Source organism: Rhinoderma darwinii, chromosome 2, assembly GCF_050947455.1.
Source record: "Rhinoderma darwinii isolate aRhiDar2 chromosome 2, aRhiDar2.hap1, whole genome shotgun sequence".
Classification (NCBI taxonomy): Eukaryota; Metazoa; Chordata; class Amphibia; order Anura; family Rhinodermatidae; genus Rhinoderma; species Rhinoderma darwinii.
Genome location: NC_134688.1, coordinates 237,780,534 through 237,797,877, shown reverse-complemented (window position 1 = coordinate 237,797,877; position 17,344 = coordinate 237,780,534). Strand labels below are relative to the sequence as shown.

Below are 17,344 nucleotides of genomic sequence, written 5' to 3'. Positions count from 1 at the left end.
CCAGCAGTTTTTTGGATTCTGCTGCAAACCTTCAATGGGGCACATAAATGAGGCACTAACTCACAAGTTGAATTTTGTTGCGGTTTGTACAGCGATTCCACAACAAAATCGCAGTAAAAACCGCAGATGCACATAAAGTTTGCTATAATCAATGTTTCACATGGAAGTCCACAGTAGAACTGTTTTGAAAAATCCACAGCGTTTCCATAGCAATATCCACCGCAAAAACACACTATTTGCTGGAGAAAATCTATAGCGTAGCCTGCTTGTCGCAATATACCCTAAGCAAGATTTGGTCACACCAATGACCTTCAGAAGTCACATAATTAGTTGAATAAGGTCCACCTGCGTGCAATCAAAGTGTCACATGATCAGTCACATGATGTCAGTATAAATACACCTGTTCTGAAAGGCCCCTTAGTCTACAACACCACTAAGCAAGCAACATGAAGACCAAGGAGCTCTCCAAACAGGTCAGAGACAAAGTTGTGGAGAAGAATAAATCAGGGTTGGGTTATATAAAAAAAAGTTCCAAACTTTGAACATTCTCAAAAAGCATCATTAAATCTGATCTAACAAAATGTGAAAAATATGTCACAACTACAAACTTAACTGAGCAAGGAGGAAGATTGAAACAGAGATTCAACAAATACACCAACGATAAAGTATCTGTCCACAGGACCACTATATGCCGTACACTCCACCAGGGCTGGACTGGCCATCTGGCAGTTCTGGCAAATGCCAGATGGGCCGGTGAACAGTGGGCCGCCTGCTGGCAGACCAAACAATCAGCGTCGGCAGCCTGCTGCCTCTCGGAGGGGGCGGCGACGCCACTGAAACCAGCCGCCGCAACCCCCTCCTGCTCTAATTGCACCTGCATCATTGCGCCACATCCGTTCTTGAAAGGCACTGATGTACGGGCCAAGTCATTCTGCCCTGCCAATCAGCACCTTTTAACTATGCTAGCGGCGCGATGACGTCATCGCGCTGCTTCCGTTGCTGAAAGGCGCTGATTGACGGGCAAGTCATTTTGCCCTGCCAATCAGAGCCGTCATTCAGCCCCAGCATAACTGCTCAGAAGAGAGCAGGACTGCATTGACACCAGACGGCGTGGGAAAGGGATCAAGGTGAGTGTGTAAAGTTGTTTTTTCTCACCAAAAAGTGTGAGTGGCATTATCTACAGGGGACACTATCTAAAGGGGAGGCTACAGGTGGGGCACAGTCTACAGGGGAGGCTATATTTAGGACACTAAGGGGGGCTGGCTATATGTGGGGCATTATATACAGGGGAGCTATATGTGGGGCACAATCTACAGGGGAGGCTATATGGGGGGCACTATCTACAGGGGAGGCTATATGTGGGACACTAACTACAGGGGAGCCTATATGTGGGGCACATTCCACAGGGGAGGTTATATGTGGGACACTACTGGGGGAGCTATATGTGGGGCACTATATACAGTTGGTGCTATATGTGGGGTACAATCTACAGGGGAGGCTATATGTGGGGCACAATCTACAGGGGAGGCTATATGTGGGTCAGTATCTACAGGGGGATATATGTGGGACACCATATACAGGGGGCTATAAGTGGGGCACATCTACAGGGGGGCTATATGTGGGGCACTATATACAGGGGCGCTATATGTGGGGAGCTATCTACAGGGGGGCTATATGTGGGGAGCTATCTACAGGGGGGCTATATGTGGGGCACTATCCACAGGAGGCTCTACGGAGGCACTATCTGCGGGGAGCTCTTTGTGTGTATGGTGCTATTATAAAAAGGGAAACTGTATGGTGCTATTATAATCAGTGACACAGTGTATAGTGCTATTATAATCAGGGACACAGTGTATGGTGCTATTATAATTAGAGATGCAGTGTTTGGAACTATTATATTTAGGGCATATTGTGTGGCACCATTAACATTTTATCTTCATTTATAGGTGCAAAAATGTTTGAATATTGAGAAGCTGAAGACATCTGAGTGGCTAACTGCGGAAATGGGCTGTGGCTGGGAGAAGTCGTCATTGAGGCCTGTACCAGATGGAGAAGAAAAGAGAAAAAGAACAACTAGAATCTGAGATCATCACCGGTGAGTCACTTTAAATAAATGTTCTGCAGCGAGATGATGGGTGGTATTATTTTTTTTTGTGAAACAGCAATTCCTTAACATTGTTCGGTCCATGCTGGCAGCTGTAGTTTTACGCCATACAAACCTATGCGAAAGGTGTTGCACTAAGTTGAGCTGTATTTGTGCTGGTGTTGTATATATGTACTGAGCTTGGTTCTGGAGCTGTATCTATGTACTAAGCTTTGTTCTGGAGCTGTATATATGTACTGACCTTGGTTCTGGTGCTGTATTTATGTACTGAGCTCATTAAAGGGTCATGAGGCGGTGCCACTATCCTGAAGAGTCACATAGTCCTGCCTCCATACCCACCTTTCCATGCTTGATTGGCATCACTCTAGCTGTTATACATCACTACCAGTCTCCTCCAACATTCTCGGATGCGCCATTGCCTTATACTATTTGGGCACACACCGTGCAGCGAGGTGCACTCTGCCCGGCTGCACCGCACAAGGCAACGGCGCATCCGCAAGAGTTGAAGGAGGCTGCTAGTGATGTAGAACAGCCTGCGGGATGTCAGTCAAAATATGGGGGGCGCCATTTCAATTTTCGCCTCAGGCAGCAGAAAAGATAGAATCAGCCCTGCAGAGAGTGGTGAACACAAGCACCAACATTACAATAACTGCTGCCTCCTGGTGTTTAAAACCTCATCTTTCTGAGATTTATTGCTATGTACTCTGCAATGATGGGAAGGAGCACTGCAGAAATGAAGTATAGTGCTTGTTGGCCGAGCCACAGCTAATCAGCTCTAGACTTGTTTTCTGCACTGATGCCTCGCTCATTAGCACACATCTCTGGCGCCGCAGAGGAAAAGGAGAATCTGTACCTGCCCGGTCTGCATGTACAAATCAGACCTAACGCTGGTTGGCTGAGCATCAGCCAATTAGTGATGGGCTTGCTACTGCCCCTGAGCACATCTTCTGTCTGGCTGCCGAGAAGGAGACTCCAGTCCCTGCCAGGTATGTTGCTGATGACTGTAGCGCCAGCACATTTATTTATTTATCTGCTTCAGCTTCATGTAAGCTGCAGCAGCCTTCTACAATGAGGGGGGTAAGGGAGGCATAAGTGAGTGTAAAGGACAAGAGTGATGCACACAGTATCTGCAACACCTTGTGGGAGGGTGTCCAAGTACAGTAGGAAGGAGGAGCTATAGGGTTAAAAGGGTGAGCATCCAGTTATGATTAATTTGAGCCACAGATGGGAGTTGCTTTGTAAAAGGGGCGTGGGTTTGTGGGCACATTGACGGTGCTTAGTGGTGGAGGGGGCTTCTCAGGTATAGATGCCTATGTACTGCCAGCATCCTGTATACCAGTGCCCAAGAATCAGCAGTCTACAAAGGAAAGCAGGTAAATATAACAATGTGAGTGAAGTGTTGGATTGATTTTTCTAGTGTGACTGGTTGATGTAGTGTTAAAAGTGTATGTCAAATATGAGTGAAATATGCAATTTGTGTGAGTTTTGTGTCTTCTAATGCATTAGTGGCATTTGTGTGCGTGTTGTTTTCAATGTGAGTGGTATGTGTGGTATAGGTCTAGTGTGTAAGTGTAAGTAGTGTGTGCCGTATGTGTCTAGTGTGTGGTACATGTCTAGTGTGTGAGTGGTATGTGTTTAGTATGTTAGTGGTGTATACGGTCCGTATATCGGTCGCATTTCCCGGACCGAACACATGGCAGGGAGCCGGGCTCCTAGCATTATAGTTATCTAGGACGCTAAGAGTCACTGCCTCGCTGCGGGAAAACTGTCCCGTGCTATAATCATGTTTTCAGTACGGGACGGTAGTTCCACGGAGAGGCAGTGACACCTAGCGTCATAGATAACTATGATGCTAGGAGCCCGGCTCCCTGCAGTGTGTTGGGTCCGGGAAATGCGGCCAACGTACGGACCGTATATCACGGACCAAACACGCTCATGTGTGAGACTCCTTAGTCCCTGATTCCACACCTAAGTCCCTTTCAAATCCATTAACATTCTGCATCCTTTACAAGTGAATGGGCTATTTTATACCCCATTCACATCAGGAAATATGCCTGCTTGAATTTTTATCCTTTCCGCAAAAAATAAACCTCTAGACTAATGAGCATGTTCATTATTCTCGTGGAAAAGCAGTGGATTTGTTGGAGTTGGAGCAATCAGGAACTATTACTCTTTTCATTTACACCTGTTTTAATAAATCTCCCCATGTCTTGTATAGCTGAAAGGTGGTAACATGTACTCCAGCCCAACACTGGCGGCTGCATATGGCCTGTGTTGGGCCTGTGTGCTTAAAAATGCCACGGCTGATTTTAAGTCCCAGTCCAGCCCTGCACTCCTCAGAGTGGGGCTTTATGTCATAGTGGCCAGAAAAAAAATACATTGCTTAAAGAAAAACACAAGAAAACACATTTTGAGTACTCTGATCAGATGAGACTATGCCTGGAAGAATTTGCACAAATCCCAGTGTTTAGTTGTGGTAAGCTAATAGAGACATATTCCCCAATAGACATACATCTGTAATTGCAGAAAAAGATGGCTCCACAAGGTATTGACTTATCGGTTGTGAATGCTTATGCACATTTAAGTTCTCTGATTTTTTTGCCTTTAATTATTGTCTGTTTCACAGTAAAAAGAAAATGCAAAGGGAAATGGACAGAAGGTTGTGGCACACGTCTCTCTTACAAAGAACAGAAAGGGGATGGAGAGGACAACAAACTGGGGGCCCATTTTGAGTTTTGTCATGGGTCCTCTTCTACTATAAGTACACCCCAACTATCAATTCTTGTTTCCCCTGACAGGAGGCTTTAATACACAGTGGGGCGATGACCATGGACATGAGATTGTCAGTATATCTGGCTGAGAAATATCATTGTGAAATAATATTTTTTTACTACACAGCATAGAATCCACAGTTGGAGACCAGCAGAATGAGTACTCATGATGAAGCCATAAACATACTGTATATCAAGATAAGTTCACCAACACCCTACAAAATGTTGCGTCCATATTTTTTAAAGATTCTCAGTTACATTTACATAGTAAAAGTCATACAAGAACCACATGAGGAAAACAAATTTGATGAAATTTAAGTTTTTCTTTATTTATAGTGACCATAAAACATTTTATAAACTTTGGTTTAGCTTCATAACAATTTTTGCTATGGAACCTAATATTACAGTATTGAAATGTTTATACGAGGCAGAACGGAAGGGTGAGCACAGCTTCAGCTTCCAGAACATATAATGCTCTATTCACACTTTACGTTGGAGCTGTATGTCAGAAGGTTTTCATAATGTATGCTTCAGACTTAAGCTACTGTATATTCATTCAGTGGTATACGACGCCCATAGGCTTCCATTGTGGAAAAAAAACAAAAGCTTTTTTTACTGGACTTCTCTGTATGCAATAGCGTAGACAACAGTATTCCATAAAGTTGAAAAAGTTAAACCGACGTATAATATCTAGGCAGATGCCAAAAGGACACTCTTTTAGCATTAATCAAGTGAGTGGGGCCCTATGAATATGTTAGGCGTATTCATCAGAAGCGTTCCCAGCGCAAACGCAGAACAGACACTACAAAAGTGGTGTGAATAAACTCAAACATTTTTACTGAAATACTTTGGAAAGCATGTATGTTTCACTTGAGGATTATCAACCAAGAGGGTTCACAGCTTTATCACAAATTGTCAGATTGGATAAGCTTAGACTGACTGGTGCATGTGTGTAACGTTGGTATGAATAAGAAAATATCTTGTGTGACCATTGGTCTGAGAAGTTAGGCCTGGAAAAATAAGATGGTTGATGCCACAAGCAAAATTAACCCTTATTTTTTTTATTATTTTTTTACATTATTGGTTTGCTTTCCATTTCGTGCTGGTATTTCTACAATACGAAAATCTAAAACTAGTCTAACTAGTTAAATATCCTGTATTATAGTTACCGCTACTAGATTGACCTACGAAAATGTCCTAGCAAATGAATACAGGTTTGACATTATGTCTGAAATTATAAGGTAAAAGCATTCCATAGCTGATCTGAAAACAGTGAATGGGGAAATTAAGTTTTAGATTGGATTAGCCTTTCATTTAAAGGTCAATTTAAAACTACATTGTAAGTATATTGTAAATGCATATTTCTTAAAAGCAAAGGACAGATATTGTTTATCATAAACTTTTCTCCATTTAACATCATATAGTCTTAGTTTAAATGGGTTAATAAAGTGCAAAATTACAGTCAAGAGACAATACAGAATTATGTACATAATGTATACATTTACATATGTTCAGGTTGGCTGAATATGCTGTTCACAAGAGCCCACATTTAACCCCAGCATCTTCAGAGTGGTCACAGTTGTGGACATTCCAGCGGATGTAGGAGCACTGAAATAGGGAACTTTCATTGCCATGGCACTTAACATTGTCAAGCAATATAATGCCAGTCCCCTGTCCATACCATGCTTCTCCCCATGCTTTCAAAGCTGCTCCGCAGCCTAAAGAACGACAGACAACTTTTGCAGCTCTTAGGTCCCATGCATCATCACACACAGTCCCCCAATGCAATAGAAAAAATAGTTCCAAACGGCCTTCACATCGATGGCTTCCATTCACTAAGCGGATAGACCCTGGCAAAACAGAGGATTGTTTTAATTTTAAAAGATGCAAATGTTAGTCTACTCAAATATTAAAACATTGAAATAATGCAGCGAAATCTGCCTAGAATCTGATGACTAACTGCACAGTGGAAAAAATCTCCAATAGAAATAAGTAGAATGCTACTTATTCTGCAAGGAAAAGCGGGGGATTAGCCCCATCGAATGACAGTGAAAGCTCTGTGTTTGCGATTATGACATTTTCTTTTTCCTTTTTTTTTTATAACGAACATCCACTGAATGGTTTTCCTTGTGTGAAAGTTATGGTGAGCGAATTTGTGTAGTAGTGTGGCACCTGCAGCAGAGCGTGGAGCACTGTAATCTACACTAAGTATACGTTCACACACAGTAAATTTGTTGTATATTTGTCCCATTCATCTGAATAGGGTTGTTTCAGCAGCATGTGCATAGATTTCTGCAAGTCCTATTTAAATGAACGGGACAGTCACAGGAATTTCTGCAACAAATCTGCACATGTCAATATACCCTAAGCAGGGGCATAACTAGGAAAGACTGGGCCCCATAGCAAACTTTTGACTGGGGCCCCCCCTCCCCTGAGTGCCACACAACCCCCCCTTGTAGATAGTGCCTTTTTTACAGCCCCCCCTGTAGATAACGCCATACAGCCCCCTTCTTTAGATAGCGCCATACAGCCCCCCTGTAGGTAACGCTATACAGCCCCTCCCTGTAGATAGCGCCATACAGCCCCCTCTGTAGAGAACGTCATACAGCCCCCCTGTAGGTAACGCTATACAGCCCCCCCTGTAGATAACGCCATACAGCCCCCTCTGTAGATAGCGCCATACAGCCCCCCTGTAGGTAACGCTATACAGCCCCTCCCTGTAGATAGCGCCATACAGCCTCAACCCCCCAAAAAAATCCGACCTATAGTGTGTCCTACAAAATACATGTATCCCCTATCCACAGGATAGGGGATACATGCGTGATCGCTGGCAGCGATAGGGAGAACGGGGGACCGAAAGTCCCCTGAAGTTCTCCATGACTAACCTCTGACTTCCGGAGTCTGCGCAGCTCAATAAAAATGAAAGGAGCACTGGTCACACATGCGCACAAGCACGACCGGCGCTCCATTAATTTCTACGGAGCTGCCGACACAGACCCCGGAAGTCCGAGGTTTGTGATGGAGAACTTCAGGGGACTTTCGGTCCCCCGTTCTCCTTATCGCTGCCAGTGATCACACATGTATCCCCTATCCAGAAATAGCCGGACACATCATGCAATGATTGGGGGAGGCAAACATGACCAGGGTTGCAGGGGAGAAGGAATGAGGTGAAAAGTTCAAGGGAAGGAGGGGGAGGAAGGTGGAGGGGAGGGGGCGTGGTGGACAGAGGGAATATAGGAAGGGTGAGAGACAATTTCGCGCCATTCACGCCCCAGGAAAGCAGTTAGACTTGTACTGACCTTGTGAACGATGCAGGCCCTGATGGAGCAAGTGCGGCAGGCTGTGGCGGAACGGGGCATGGCCTGGCTTGAGGAGGAGCTCGGGAGGATGGGTCCGGTGGCATCAGGGACGGAGTTGTCGGCAGGGCTGGAGGAGGCAGCGGGTTCGAGTGCGGCCGGGACGCAGGCAGCGCCTGATGTGATGACATCCCCCCTCCGGCGGTCGCGGCGGGTGCGGCCGCCAGAACGCCTTAGCCCGGACGAATTGCCTAGGGCTCGACGCAGGCTTGGGAGCCCCTCGAGGGACGCTCCGGGCCGGGTTTCCGCTTCCACCACTAGGGGGCGGAGGTCCCGGTCCGGGAGGAATCCCGGTCGCCAGTCAGGCCCTCCGGAGAGTCAAGGGCAGGGTCCCAGGCCAGTGGGACAGCCTCCCGTCTCCAGGTCAGCACCACGAGGATTTGCGGCGGGCCGTTCTGGCGATGCTCCAGTCGGGCGGCCCGCCTGTCAGCATGAAGATGTCCCCGGACGGTCACGCAGGCCACAATCGGTGGTGCTGCAGAGACGGAGGGAGGGGGCAGCGGTGGAGAGAGCGCGGAATGCCGGAACGGCTCTTGACGTCTGGCGACACTTATGCGGTTCAGGATGGTGTGCACGGCTGCAGAGCCTGCGGTGCGGCTTCAGGCCCCAGATGTCCGGAGGTGGGCGAAAACGGAGGTGTGCCAATGGAGGATGATCGTCAAGGAGATCCCGTCGCCCCGGCTGGTGGGAACTCAGCGCCCATGCAGTCTGGTGAGTCGATGTCACCATTACATGCCTTTCCAGCGTTATTTAGATCCCCGGGGTTTGGGGAGGGTTCCCAAGGGGAGGCAGTTAGGAATGTTGATAATAGTGGGTTGTTGTCTGTTGGGAGAGGGGGGGGAGATGTGCAGGAATTGCTTGGCTGTGTAAAGGCGTTGCTAGCGCGTTGTGAGGAGGGTAGGTTGCCTGCTGCATCCCCGGTTGAGGCGTGGGTTTCGGGAGCGGGGGGGGTGGTGAAGCGGTGCAACCCCCGATGACGGTATCCGAGGTGGAGGTCGGGGGAGTGACGGTTGCGGTTCAGACTGATAAAGATAAGGATGTGGATAGGGTGAGGTTAGATGATAAAGCTAAAGGCGAGGTGTACCTTTGTTTTGAGGGGTTGTTGGGGTCGCATTTGAAGACTGAGGTGAAAGAAAAAATTTGGAGGGATGAGTACGTAGAAATCTTTTTGCTTCTTCCTCTGGAAAAGTTTAATTTAGATAAGGGTAAAAGGTGGGAAAGTAAAAAGGAGGAGGAAGAGAAGCGTCGATATAGTTTAATCCCGCAGACGTTTGTGAATTGGTTGCAGGCGTTTGCCATACTGGCCAGTGTTATAGGGGAAAAGGCCCCGGAGAATTGCTCCGCCCTTTTCGGGTACATGGATGCGATCGGTGAGGCGCATCGCTCGTATGGGGGTCAGACTTGGTTGCGGTATGACGAACAGTTTCGTCAGAGGAAAGCGGTTCGTCCCAACATTAGATGGGATAATAAAGACATTGGGCTTTGGTTAAAAGTAATGGCCCCGGCTAAGTTCGGGCAGTCCTTTCAAGGGGGGGGGGGCTGGGGTTGCCGGCCCCTCAGGACAATCGGGGCAATCGGGGGGAGGGACAGGAGGAAGGGCGGGCTTGTGCTGGCAGTTTAACGACGGTCAATGCAAGTTTGGGGCGGGTTGTAAGTTTAAACACTCTTGCTCCTCTTGCGGCGGGACTTCGCACGGGTCTGCCAAGTGTTTCAAAAAAGGGAAGGGAAAAGGGGGAAGTGATGGGGGTCATGGGGCTGACGCCGGTGTGGTGGGAAGAGATGGAGCCGTACCTAAATAGGTTCCCGGACAGGGAGAAAGGCGAGTTGTTGTTGCGTGGTTTTCAGTTTGGTTTTGTGATCCCTTCCCCGGTTCATGCGGTCCCCCTTTCCCTACGGAATTTAAAGTCGGCAATGGAGTATCCGGTGGTAGTGTCAGACAAGTTGTGTAAAGAAGTGGGGTTAGGGCGCATGGCGGGGCCGTTCCCGGTGCGGCCCGTTCAGGACATGGTTGTGTCTCCGTTAGGGGTTGTTCCAAAAAAGGAGCCAAATAAATTCCGGCTTATCCATCATTTGTCGCATCCGCGGGGGTTGTCTGTAAATGATGGCATTGCGCCTGAGCTGTGCTCGGTGGTATATACGTCGTTTGACGCGGCAGTTGAGTGGGTGCGGCGGTACGGGGCGAGGGCCCTTATGGCAAAGACTGACGTGGAATCGGCTTTCCGGCTTCTCCCGGTTCATCCGGACAGCCAGCGGCTGTTAGGGTGTTACTGGGAGGGGGCTTATTATATGGATCGGTGTCTCCCGATGGGTTGTTCAGTATCTTGCGCGTACTTCGAGGCGTTTAGTTCATTCCTAGAGTGGGTAATCCGGGAAGTGGCAGGGTTAGAGTCGGTCATACATTATCTATGACTTCCTGTGTGTGGGCCCAGCGGGTTCGGAGGTGTGCGCCAATTTGCTGGGGGCAATACAGTGGGTCGCTCAGCGATTTGGGGTTCCGTTATCTCCAGAGAAGACCGTGTGTCCCAGTACTTGTATAGTTTTTCTTGGCATTACCCTGGATTCGGTGGCATTGGAGTGTCGACTTCCTAAGGACAAGCTGGAAGCGTTGCGATTGGAAGTGAGCAGGGCGCGTCGGCTTCATAAGATTCAGCTGCGGGAGTTGCAGTCGTTGTTAGGAAAACTTAATTTTGCTTGTCGGATAATGCCCATGGGCAGAGTTTTTTGCAGGAGGTTGGCTTCAGCAACGGCGGGGGTTAGAGCCCCACATCATTTTGTGCGGTTGACGCGGGAGCATCGGGATGACTTGGCAGTATGGAGAGAGTTTTTGAATTTGTATAATGGAAAATCGTTGTTGATCTCACCGGTGGTGGATAATGTGCAATGGGAATTGTTTACCGATGCTGCAGGTAGTGTGGGTTTCGGAATTTATTGTGGAGGACAGTGGTGCGTGGGCCAGTGGCCGGAGGAATGGGTGTCGTTGGGACTGGTTCGTAATCTTGTACTTCTGGAACTATTCCCAATTGTGGTGGCGGTGGAGATTTGGGGGTAGCGTTTCCGTAATAGCAAGGTGCGGTTCCACTGTGATAATATGGGGGTGGTGTTGGCAATCAATAATGTAACGGCTTCTTCACCCCCGGTGGTGAGGTTGTTAAGGCGGCTGGTGTTGCGTTGTTTGGAACTCAATGCGTGGATTGTTGCGGTTCATGTTCCGGGGGTACAGAATGACATCGCGGATTCTCTCTCTCGCCTACAGTGGGAGCGGTTTCGTCTGTTGGCACCGGAGGCGGATCTGGAAGGGGTCGCGTTCCCGGGATGGCTTTGGGACGTGGTTTAAGAGCAGCACGAGGTTTGATCAAGTCTTCTCTAGCGCCTGGTACATGGTTGGCGTACGACGCGGCGTGGAGGGACTGGGTGTCGTGGTTAACAGGTTCAGCCGGAGGCGGGTCGATGGAGGAACAAGTGGTAGCTTTGTTGGGGTTTTTGGGATTGGTCTCAGTGGAAGGCTGGTCGGTGTCTAAAGTGAATCGGTTCGTGTCAGCTTTGGCCTTTGGTTTTAAACTAAGGGGGTTGGGGGACGTGACGAAAGATTTCTTGATTGTCCAGGCGTTAAGGGGGTTTCGGAAAAAGGGAGCGGGGCGGCCGGACGGCCGTCGCCCGGTTTCTTTCGCGCTTTTGGAGCAGTTAGGTGAAGCGTTGGGGAAGGTATGTTTCTCAGGCTATGAGGTAGCATTGTTTCAGTTGGCTTTTTCATGGGCGTTTTTTGGGGCTTTAAGAGTGGGCGAGTTAATTTCCCCTAGTAAGAAGAGGGCGGGGGGTTTGCAAGCGGAAGATGTAACAGGAGGAAGGGGGAGAGTGGAATTCTGGGTAAGGCGGTCGAAATCGGATCAAAGTGGAAAAGGTAAACGAGTGGTTCTGGGGGCGGTGGCAAGGGCGGGGTTGTGCCCGGTGAAATGCTATTAGCGGTACGTTGCGCTGCGAGGGTGTAGGGGGGGGCCGCTGTTATGTCATACGGATGGGGCTTTCTTGTCAAGGTGCCAGTTTACAGCTGTCTTCCGTAGATGTTTGCAGGTGTTGGGTTTGGATAAAGGTATTTATTCACCACGCTCCTTTCGTATAGGAGCAGCCATGGAGGCTGCGTCATGGGGGTTGGGGCCTGATGTGGTGAAGCGCATAGGTCGTTGGGAGTCGGGGAGGTATAAGTCCTATGTGCGTCTCCACTTTATGTGATTTGTTATTCTTTTATTTCAGATGGTACGCCGGCGCTGGTGTGGATTCTTGGGCACTCATATGTGCACTGGGGGGCGTTAAGGGCGGATGTGCGGCCAGAGGGGCGGCAACTGGGGTTCCAAAGTTCGGCGGTGGTGATACGGTGGCTGGGCACGCGCGGTATGGTGTGGAGTCGAGTTTTGCCGGATTTCCATCGGTATGCGCAGCTGGATCGGGTTCCTGATTTGTTGGTCCTTCATGTAGGGGGAAACGACTTAGGTACTCGCCCGTTTAGAGAATTAATTCGGGATGTGAAGTATGACCTTCTCCGGCTTTGGTCCTGTTTTCCGAAGGTAAAGGTGATTTGGTCGGAAATAGTGCCGCGTAGTGTATGGAGAAATGCGCGTTCGGTAGAGCGTGTGAACAAGGCCCGGGTAAAAGTCAATCGGGCGGTTTCCAGCTTTGTGGTAAAAAACGGGGGATTTTTTGTGCGGCACTACGATTTCGAGGATGGCCAAGGGAAGTTTTGGCTAGGTGATGGAGTGCATCTCAATGCGGTGGGCATTGACCTATGGGCCTTGCGGATTCAGGAAGGAATCGAGCGGGCGATGATGGATGGTGGGGGCTCGCATACTTAAAGGTGGTCTAAGTATGCTCGTGTGGCGGATTGGGGGGTCCTTGGAGTTGGTGGTAATTTGAAGTAGGGGATTCATCAGAGGTATGGTCCCTAACAAATACATAATTGCTCATGGAGATGGGCGTATTTTGGACTCCTGCTGGGTGGTGTCCCGGGGAGTGGTTTTACATACTTGGCAAGCCAACTGCGGAGCAGAAAGGTGCCTCTGAGCCTGTAGGGGACGGCTGGGGGTAAGTAGCTATACAGGGGGCAGTTTGGCGCCAAAGTTTTGGAGCTCCAAGGACTTCCCCTTTCCTAGTAATGTTATTTATAAAGGAATGTTTTATGTTCATGTAAATTTGTTAATAAAATGGCTGCTGTGGCCGAAAATTTCCAACCCACTGTCTCGTGTGTCTCACTGGGGGAGTGGAGAGTGACATGGGAGGAGGGGAAAAAGGCCTGGAAGCAGGAAAGGGGGTGGACAGTATTGATGGTAAGGTTAAGCAATAAGGGTTCGAAATGGAGCGAGCTCTGTAATCCCATGGTCATGTGGATAGGGGATACATGTCTTTTGTTTAATGACAGAGCGGGGAGATACCTCCCTGCTCTGCCGAAGTGTTCAGTGGCGTCGCGCTGTAGTAGCCATAGCGGTAGTTACGCCACTGATTAGATACATAGCTCAGCAGTCAGTATTACACATGATAGGATTAGATACACAGCTCAGCAGTCAGTATCACGCATGACAGGATTAGATACACAGCTCAGCAGTCAGTATCACGCATGATAGGATTAGATATAGGACTCAGCTCACTGACATTGCGTCTCCAGTGCTGGACCAGGAAATTCAAGATAATAATTGCTTTGCTTTTTTATGTGTTACTACATTTTTTTTGCCTTTTTTTTTTTTTTACAGGTTCGATTGTCGGACTACGTCAATGACAGAGTTCTTTTTATTCTCAATAAAATGGTTAACAAGGGTTGTGTGGTGTTTTTTTTTATTTCAATAAAATATTTTTTCTATGTCCTTGCATTTTTTTAAACTTTATTACTACCACCTTACTGATGCCCGCTGATTGACAATGTCCATTACTAAGGCGGGGCTTAATGTTAGCCATGCAGAGACTAACACTAACCACCATTATTACTCAGGTACCGTCTGCTACCAGGTGTGCCGGGTACGATCCAGTACCCGACCATCTGTAGCGGCGGTCGGGCACTGGGCCGGCAGCAGGTTGATATTATTAGGCCAGGAAAGGCCAATGACATTGGCCCTTCCCCCCTGGTAATGCTAGGCTGCTGCTGTGTTCTATCTGGCTGGTTATGAAAAATGGGGGGGGGGGGGGCGGGGGATTTTTTACCATTTAAAAAAAAAAAGACGTGGGGTCCCCCTCATTTTCATAACCAGCCAGATACAACATAGCAGCAGCCTGGCATTACCAGGGTGTGAAGGGCCACTGTATTTGGCCTTTCCCAGCCTAATAATATCTACCTGCGGCCGACCCATTGCACGACCATCGCTACAGATGGTCAGGTACTGGATCATACCTGGCTCTTCCCAGCACCCCTGGTGGTGGTGGGTACCGGGGTAATAATGGGGGTTAGTGTTAGCCTCTGCATCGGCTAACACTAAGTCCCTCCTTAGTAATGAACGCTGTCAGCCAGTGGCCATTACTAAAGAGGTAGAAATAAAGTGTTAAAAAAATAAAAAGACATAGAAAAAATATTTTATTGAAATAAAACAAAAACACACAACCCTCATTAACCATTAAATTTAGAATAAAAAAACTCGTTATCGAAGTAGTCCTCGAATCCGACGTAGTCCAACACCCGAATCTGTAAAAAAATCACAAGCACAAAAAAAAAACCATTAGTAACACATTAGATACAGGGCCCCAGCAGATAGTAATGTTTCACTTACCCTTCTCTTCGGCTCTGGGCACATCAAAGGTCCTGACGCCATCCAGCGCCGTGACGTCAAGATGTGAAAAAGACATCAGGACCAAAGCTGCGCTCGGGAACGAGGAGGGTAAGTATATTGTTACTATACTAACAGGGGTCCTTGTAGTTTATTACATAGGTCCCGGTTACTATAATAATTTATAATAGTCATGGCGGGTTGGGCAACGGGCCCCCTGCCTTCGGGGCCAGGTCGCAATTGTTATACAGCCGACACCTGCTGATGATGGGGGGCTTAGCCCGTTCCATACTTCCCCATGATGGCTGTTACGTACATGTACGTGGCATGTCGTTAGGGTGTTAAAGGGGTCCTCTGGACATTTCTTATTGATGGTCTATCTTTAGGATAGGTTATCAATATTAGATCGGCGGGGGTCCAACTCCCGCCGATCAGCTTTTTTGAAGGGGCCGTAGTACTCGTCGCCTTGGCCTCTTCAGTGTTTACCAGGCACAACGTCGTACACATCGGTAGCAGCTGTGCCTGGGATTGCAGCTCAGTCCCGTTCACTTGAATGCAATCCCAGGCGCAGTCGCCCCGTGTGTGTATGGTGTTGTGCTTGTTAACTGGGAAAAGTCAGACGAACGCTATGGTCCCATCAATCACGGACCCCCACTGATCTGATATTGATGGTCTATCCTAAGGATGGGCCATCAATATAAAATGCCCAGAGGACCCCTTTCTTTAATGTAATGTGTGTGAAGTTTGAAGTTATATTACGTGGCAGAGGGCAGGGCCAGGCAGGCATCAGTATTTGTGTTAGGCCGGATTCAGACGAACGTGATTTGCATCCGTGCAGCCCGCGTGGTATTCACGCGGGTCGCAGGGACCTATGCAAGTCTATAGGGCAGTGCAGACAGTCCGTGAGTTTTGCGCAGCGTGAGTCCGCTGCGTAAAACTCATGACATGTTCTATATTTAGGCGTTTTTCGCGCATCACGCACCCATTGAAGTCAATGGGTGCATGAAAATCACGCGCACCACACGGAAGCCCTTCCGTGGGACGCGCGTTATTCGCACAATAACAGTAAAAGAATGAATGTAAACAGAAAAGCACCACGTGCTCTTCTGTTTACAAACATCCAAACGGAGCGTCGTAAAGATGGCGGCTGCGGGAAAAGCACGCAACCGCGCATCCATATGAACAGGGCACACGGAGCTGACACGCTGCTGCCACGCGAGCAAAACGCATGCGTTTTGTGCGCGCGCAGAAAGCTCACGTTCGTCTGAATTCGGCCTTAGGGGGAATTCACACTGAGTTTTTCAGCATGCTTATTGACGTGAAACCATGTCGGAAAACGTGTCAAAAAACAGACGAAAACGGATGCGTTTTTTTCCAGCGAACGCTAAAAAACGCTCACAGGAACAAGTGACTTGCCCCTATCTTCGTGCGTTTACATCTCTGACCTCCCATTGACAATATAAGGCAGAGAAATTTGCCTGCGGCGCTCAATGTCGGCAGCCAAAAAACGCAGCAAAAAACACAGCAAACGGCATGCAGGCATGTGTTTTGAGGCAGATTTTTCTGCCTGCAAAAAACTGTGTGAGCAGGACCTTAAAGGGGTATTCCGGAAGTAAAAAATTACATTCATTTAAATTAAACAATGAAAAATATACAACTTTACAATGTACTTACGTTTCATCAGATGGCTGTAGCGTCGTATATCCTCTTCCGTCACCGCCCCCTTAGTAAAGCAAAATCTGCACTTCCTGTGCAGACCCGTCCATTTGGTCTGCTACCTTACTTCCGGTTTCTGGCTTTCACACTGTACGGTTACGTCACAAAAATGACGTAACCGTACCACGTGCTTTATCTGATTAGAGCATGCGTGGTTAACACACTCCACCGCGCATGCTCTGTGAAATTAGCAATGGAATATGAAGTTGCGGGAATAACGGCCGTTTCGGCCGTATTCCCGACAGATGCAGGAGCTGTGACAGCTGCTGTCTCGTACAGCAGCTGCTGCAGCTCCTACAGCGGGGACCGATCGCTGTGTCCCCGCTGTTTAACCCCTTAAAAGCCGCGTTCAATAGAGATCGCGGCTTTTTAGGGGTTAAGTTAACATCGCCGGACTGCTACATGATAGCGGCCGGCGATGGTTACTATGGCAACCGGACACCAAACAATGGCGTCCGGCTATGCCATAGACGGAAGCCTAGTGGGTCCTGACAACGTCAGGACCCACTATGCTTGCTGTCAGTGAGTAGCTGACAGTTCTAATACACTGCACTACGCATGTAGTGCAGTGTATTAGAATAGCGATCAGGGCCTCCTGCCCTCAAGTCCCCTAGTGGGACAAAGTAATAAAGTAAAAAAAAAAGTTAAAAAAGGTGTAAA

The 17,344-nt window shown here is 48.2% G+C and overlaps 1 protein-coding gene across 1 annotated transcript in view; it reads right to left on the bottom strand.

Moving 5' to 3' along the window:
- Positions 1-6,408: 6,408 nt before the first annotated feature.
- The window catches only part of SSC4D (scavenger receptor cysteine rich family member with 4 domains), a 98,474-nt gene continuing 87,538 nt past the window's right edge, over positions 6,409-17,344 (bottom strand). Inside the window, exon 10 of the mRNA XM_075850424.1 lies at positions 6,409-6,725. Within this exon, the coding sequence (XP_075706539.1) occupies positions 6,409-6,725 (317 nt within the window). The remainder of the gene's footprint in view (positions 6,726-17,344) is intronic.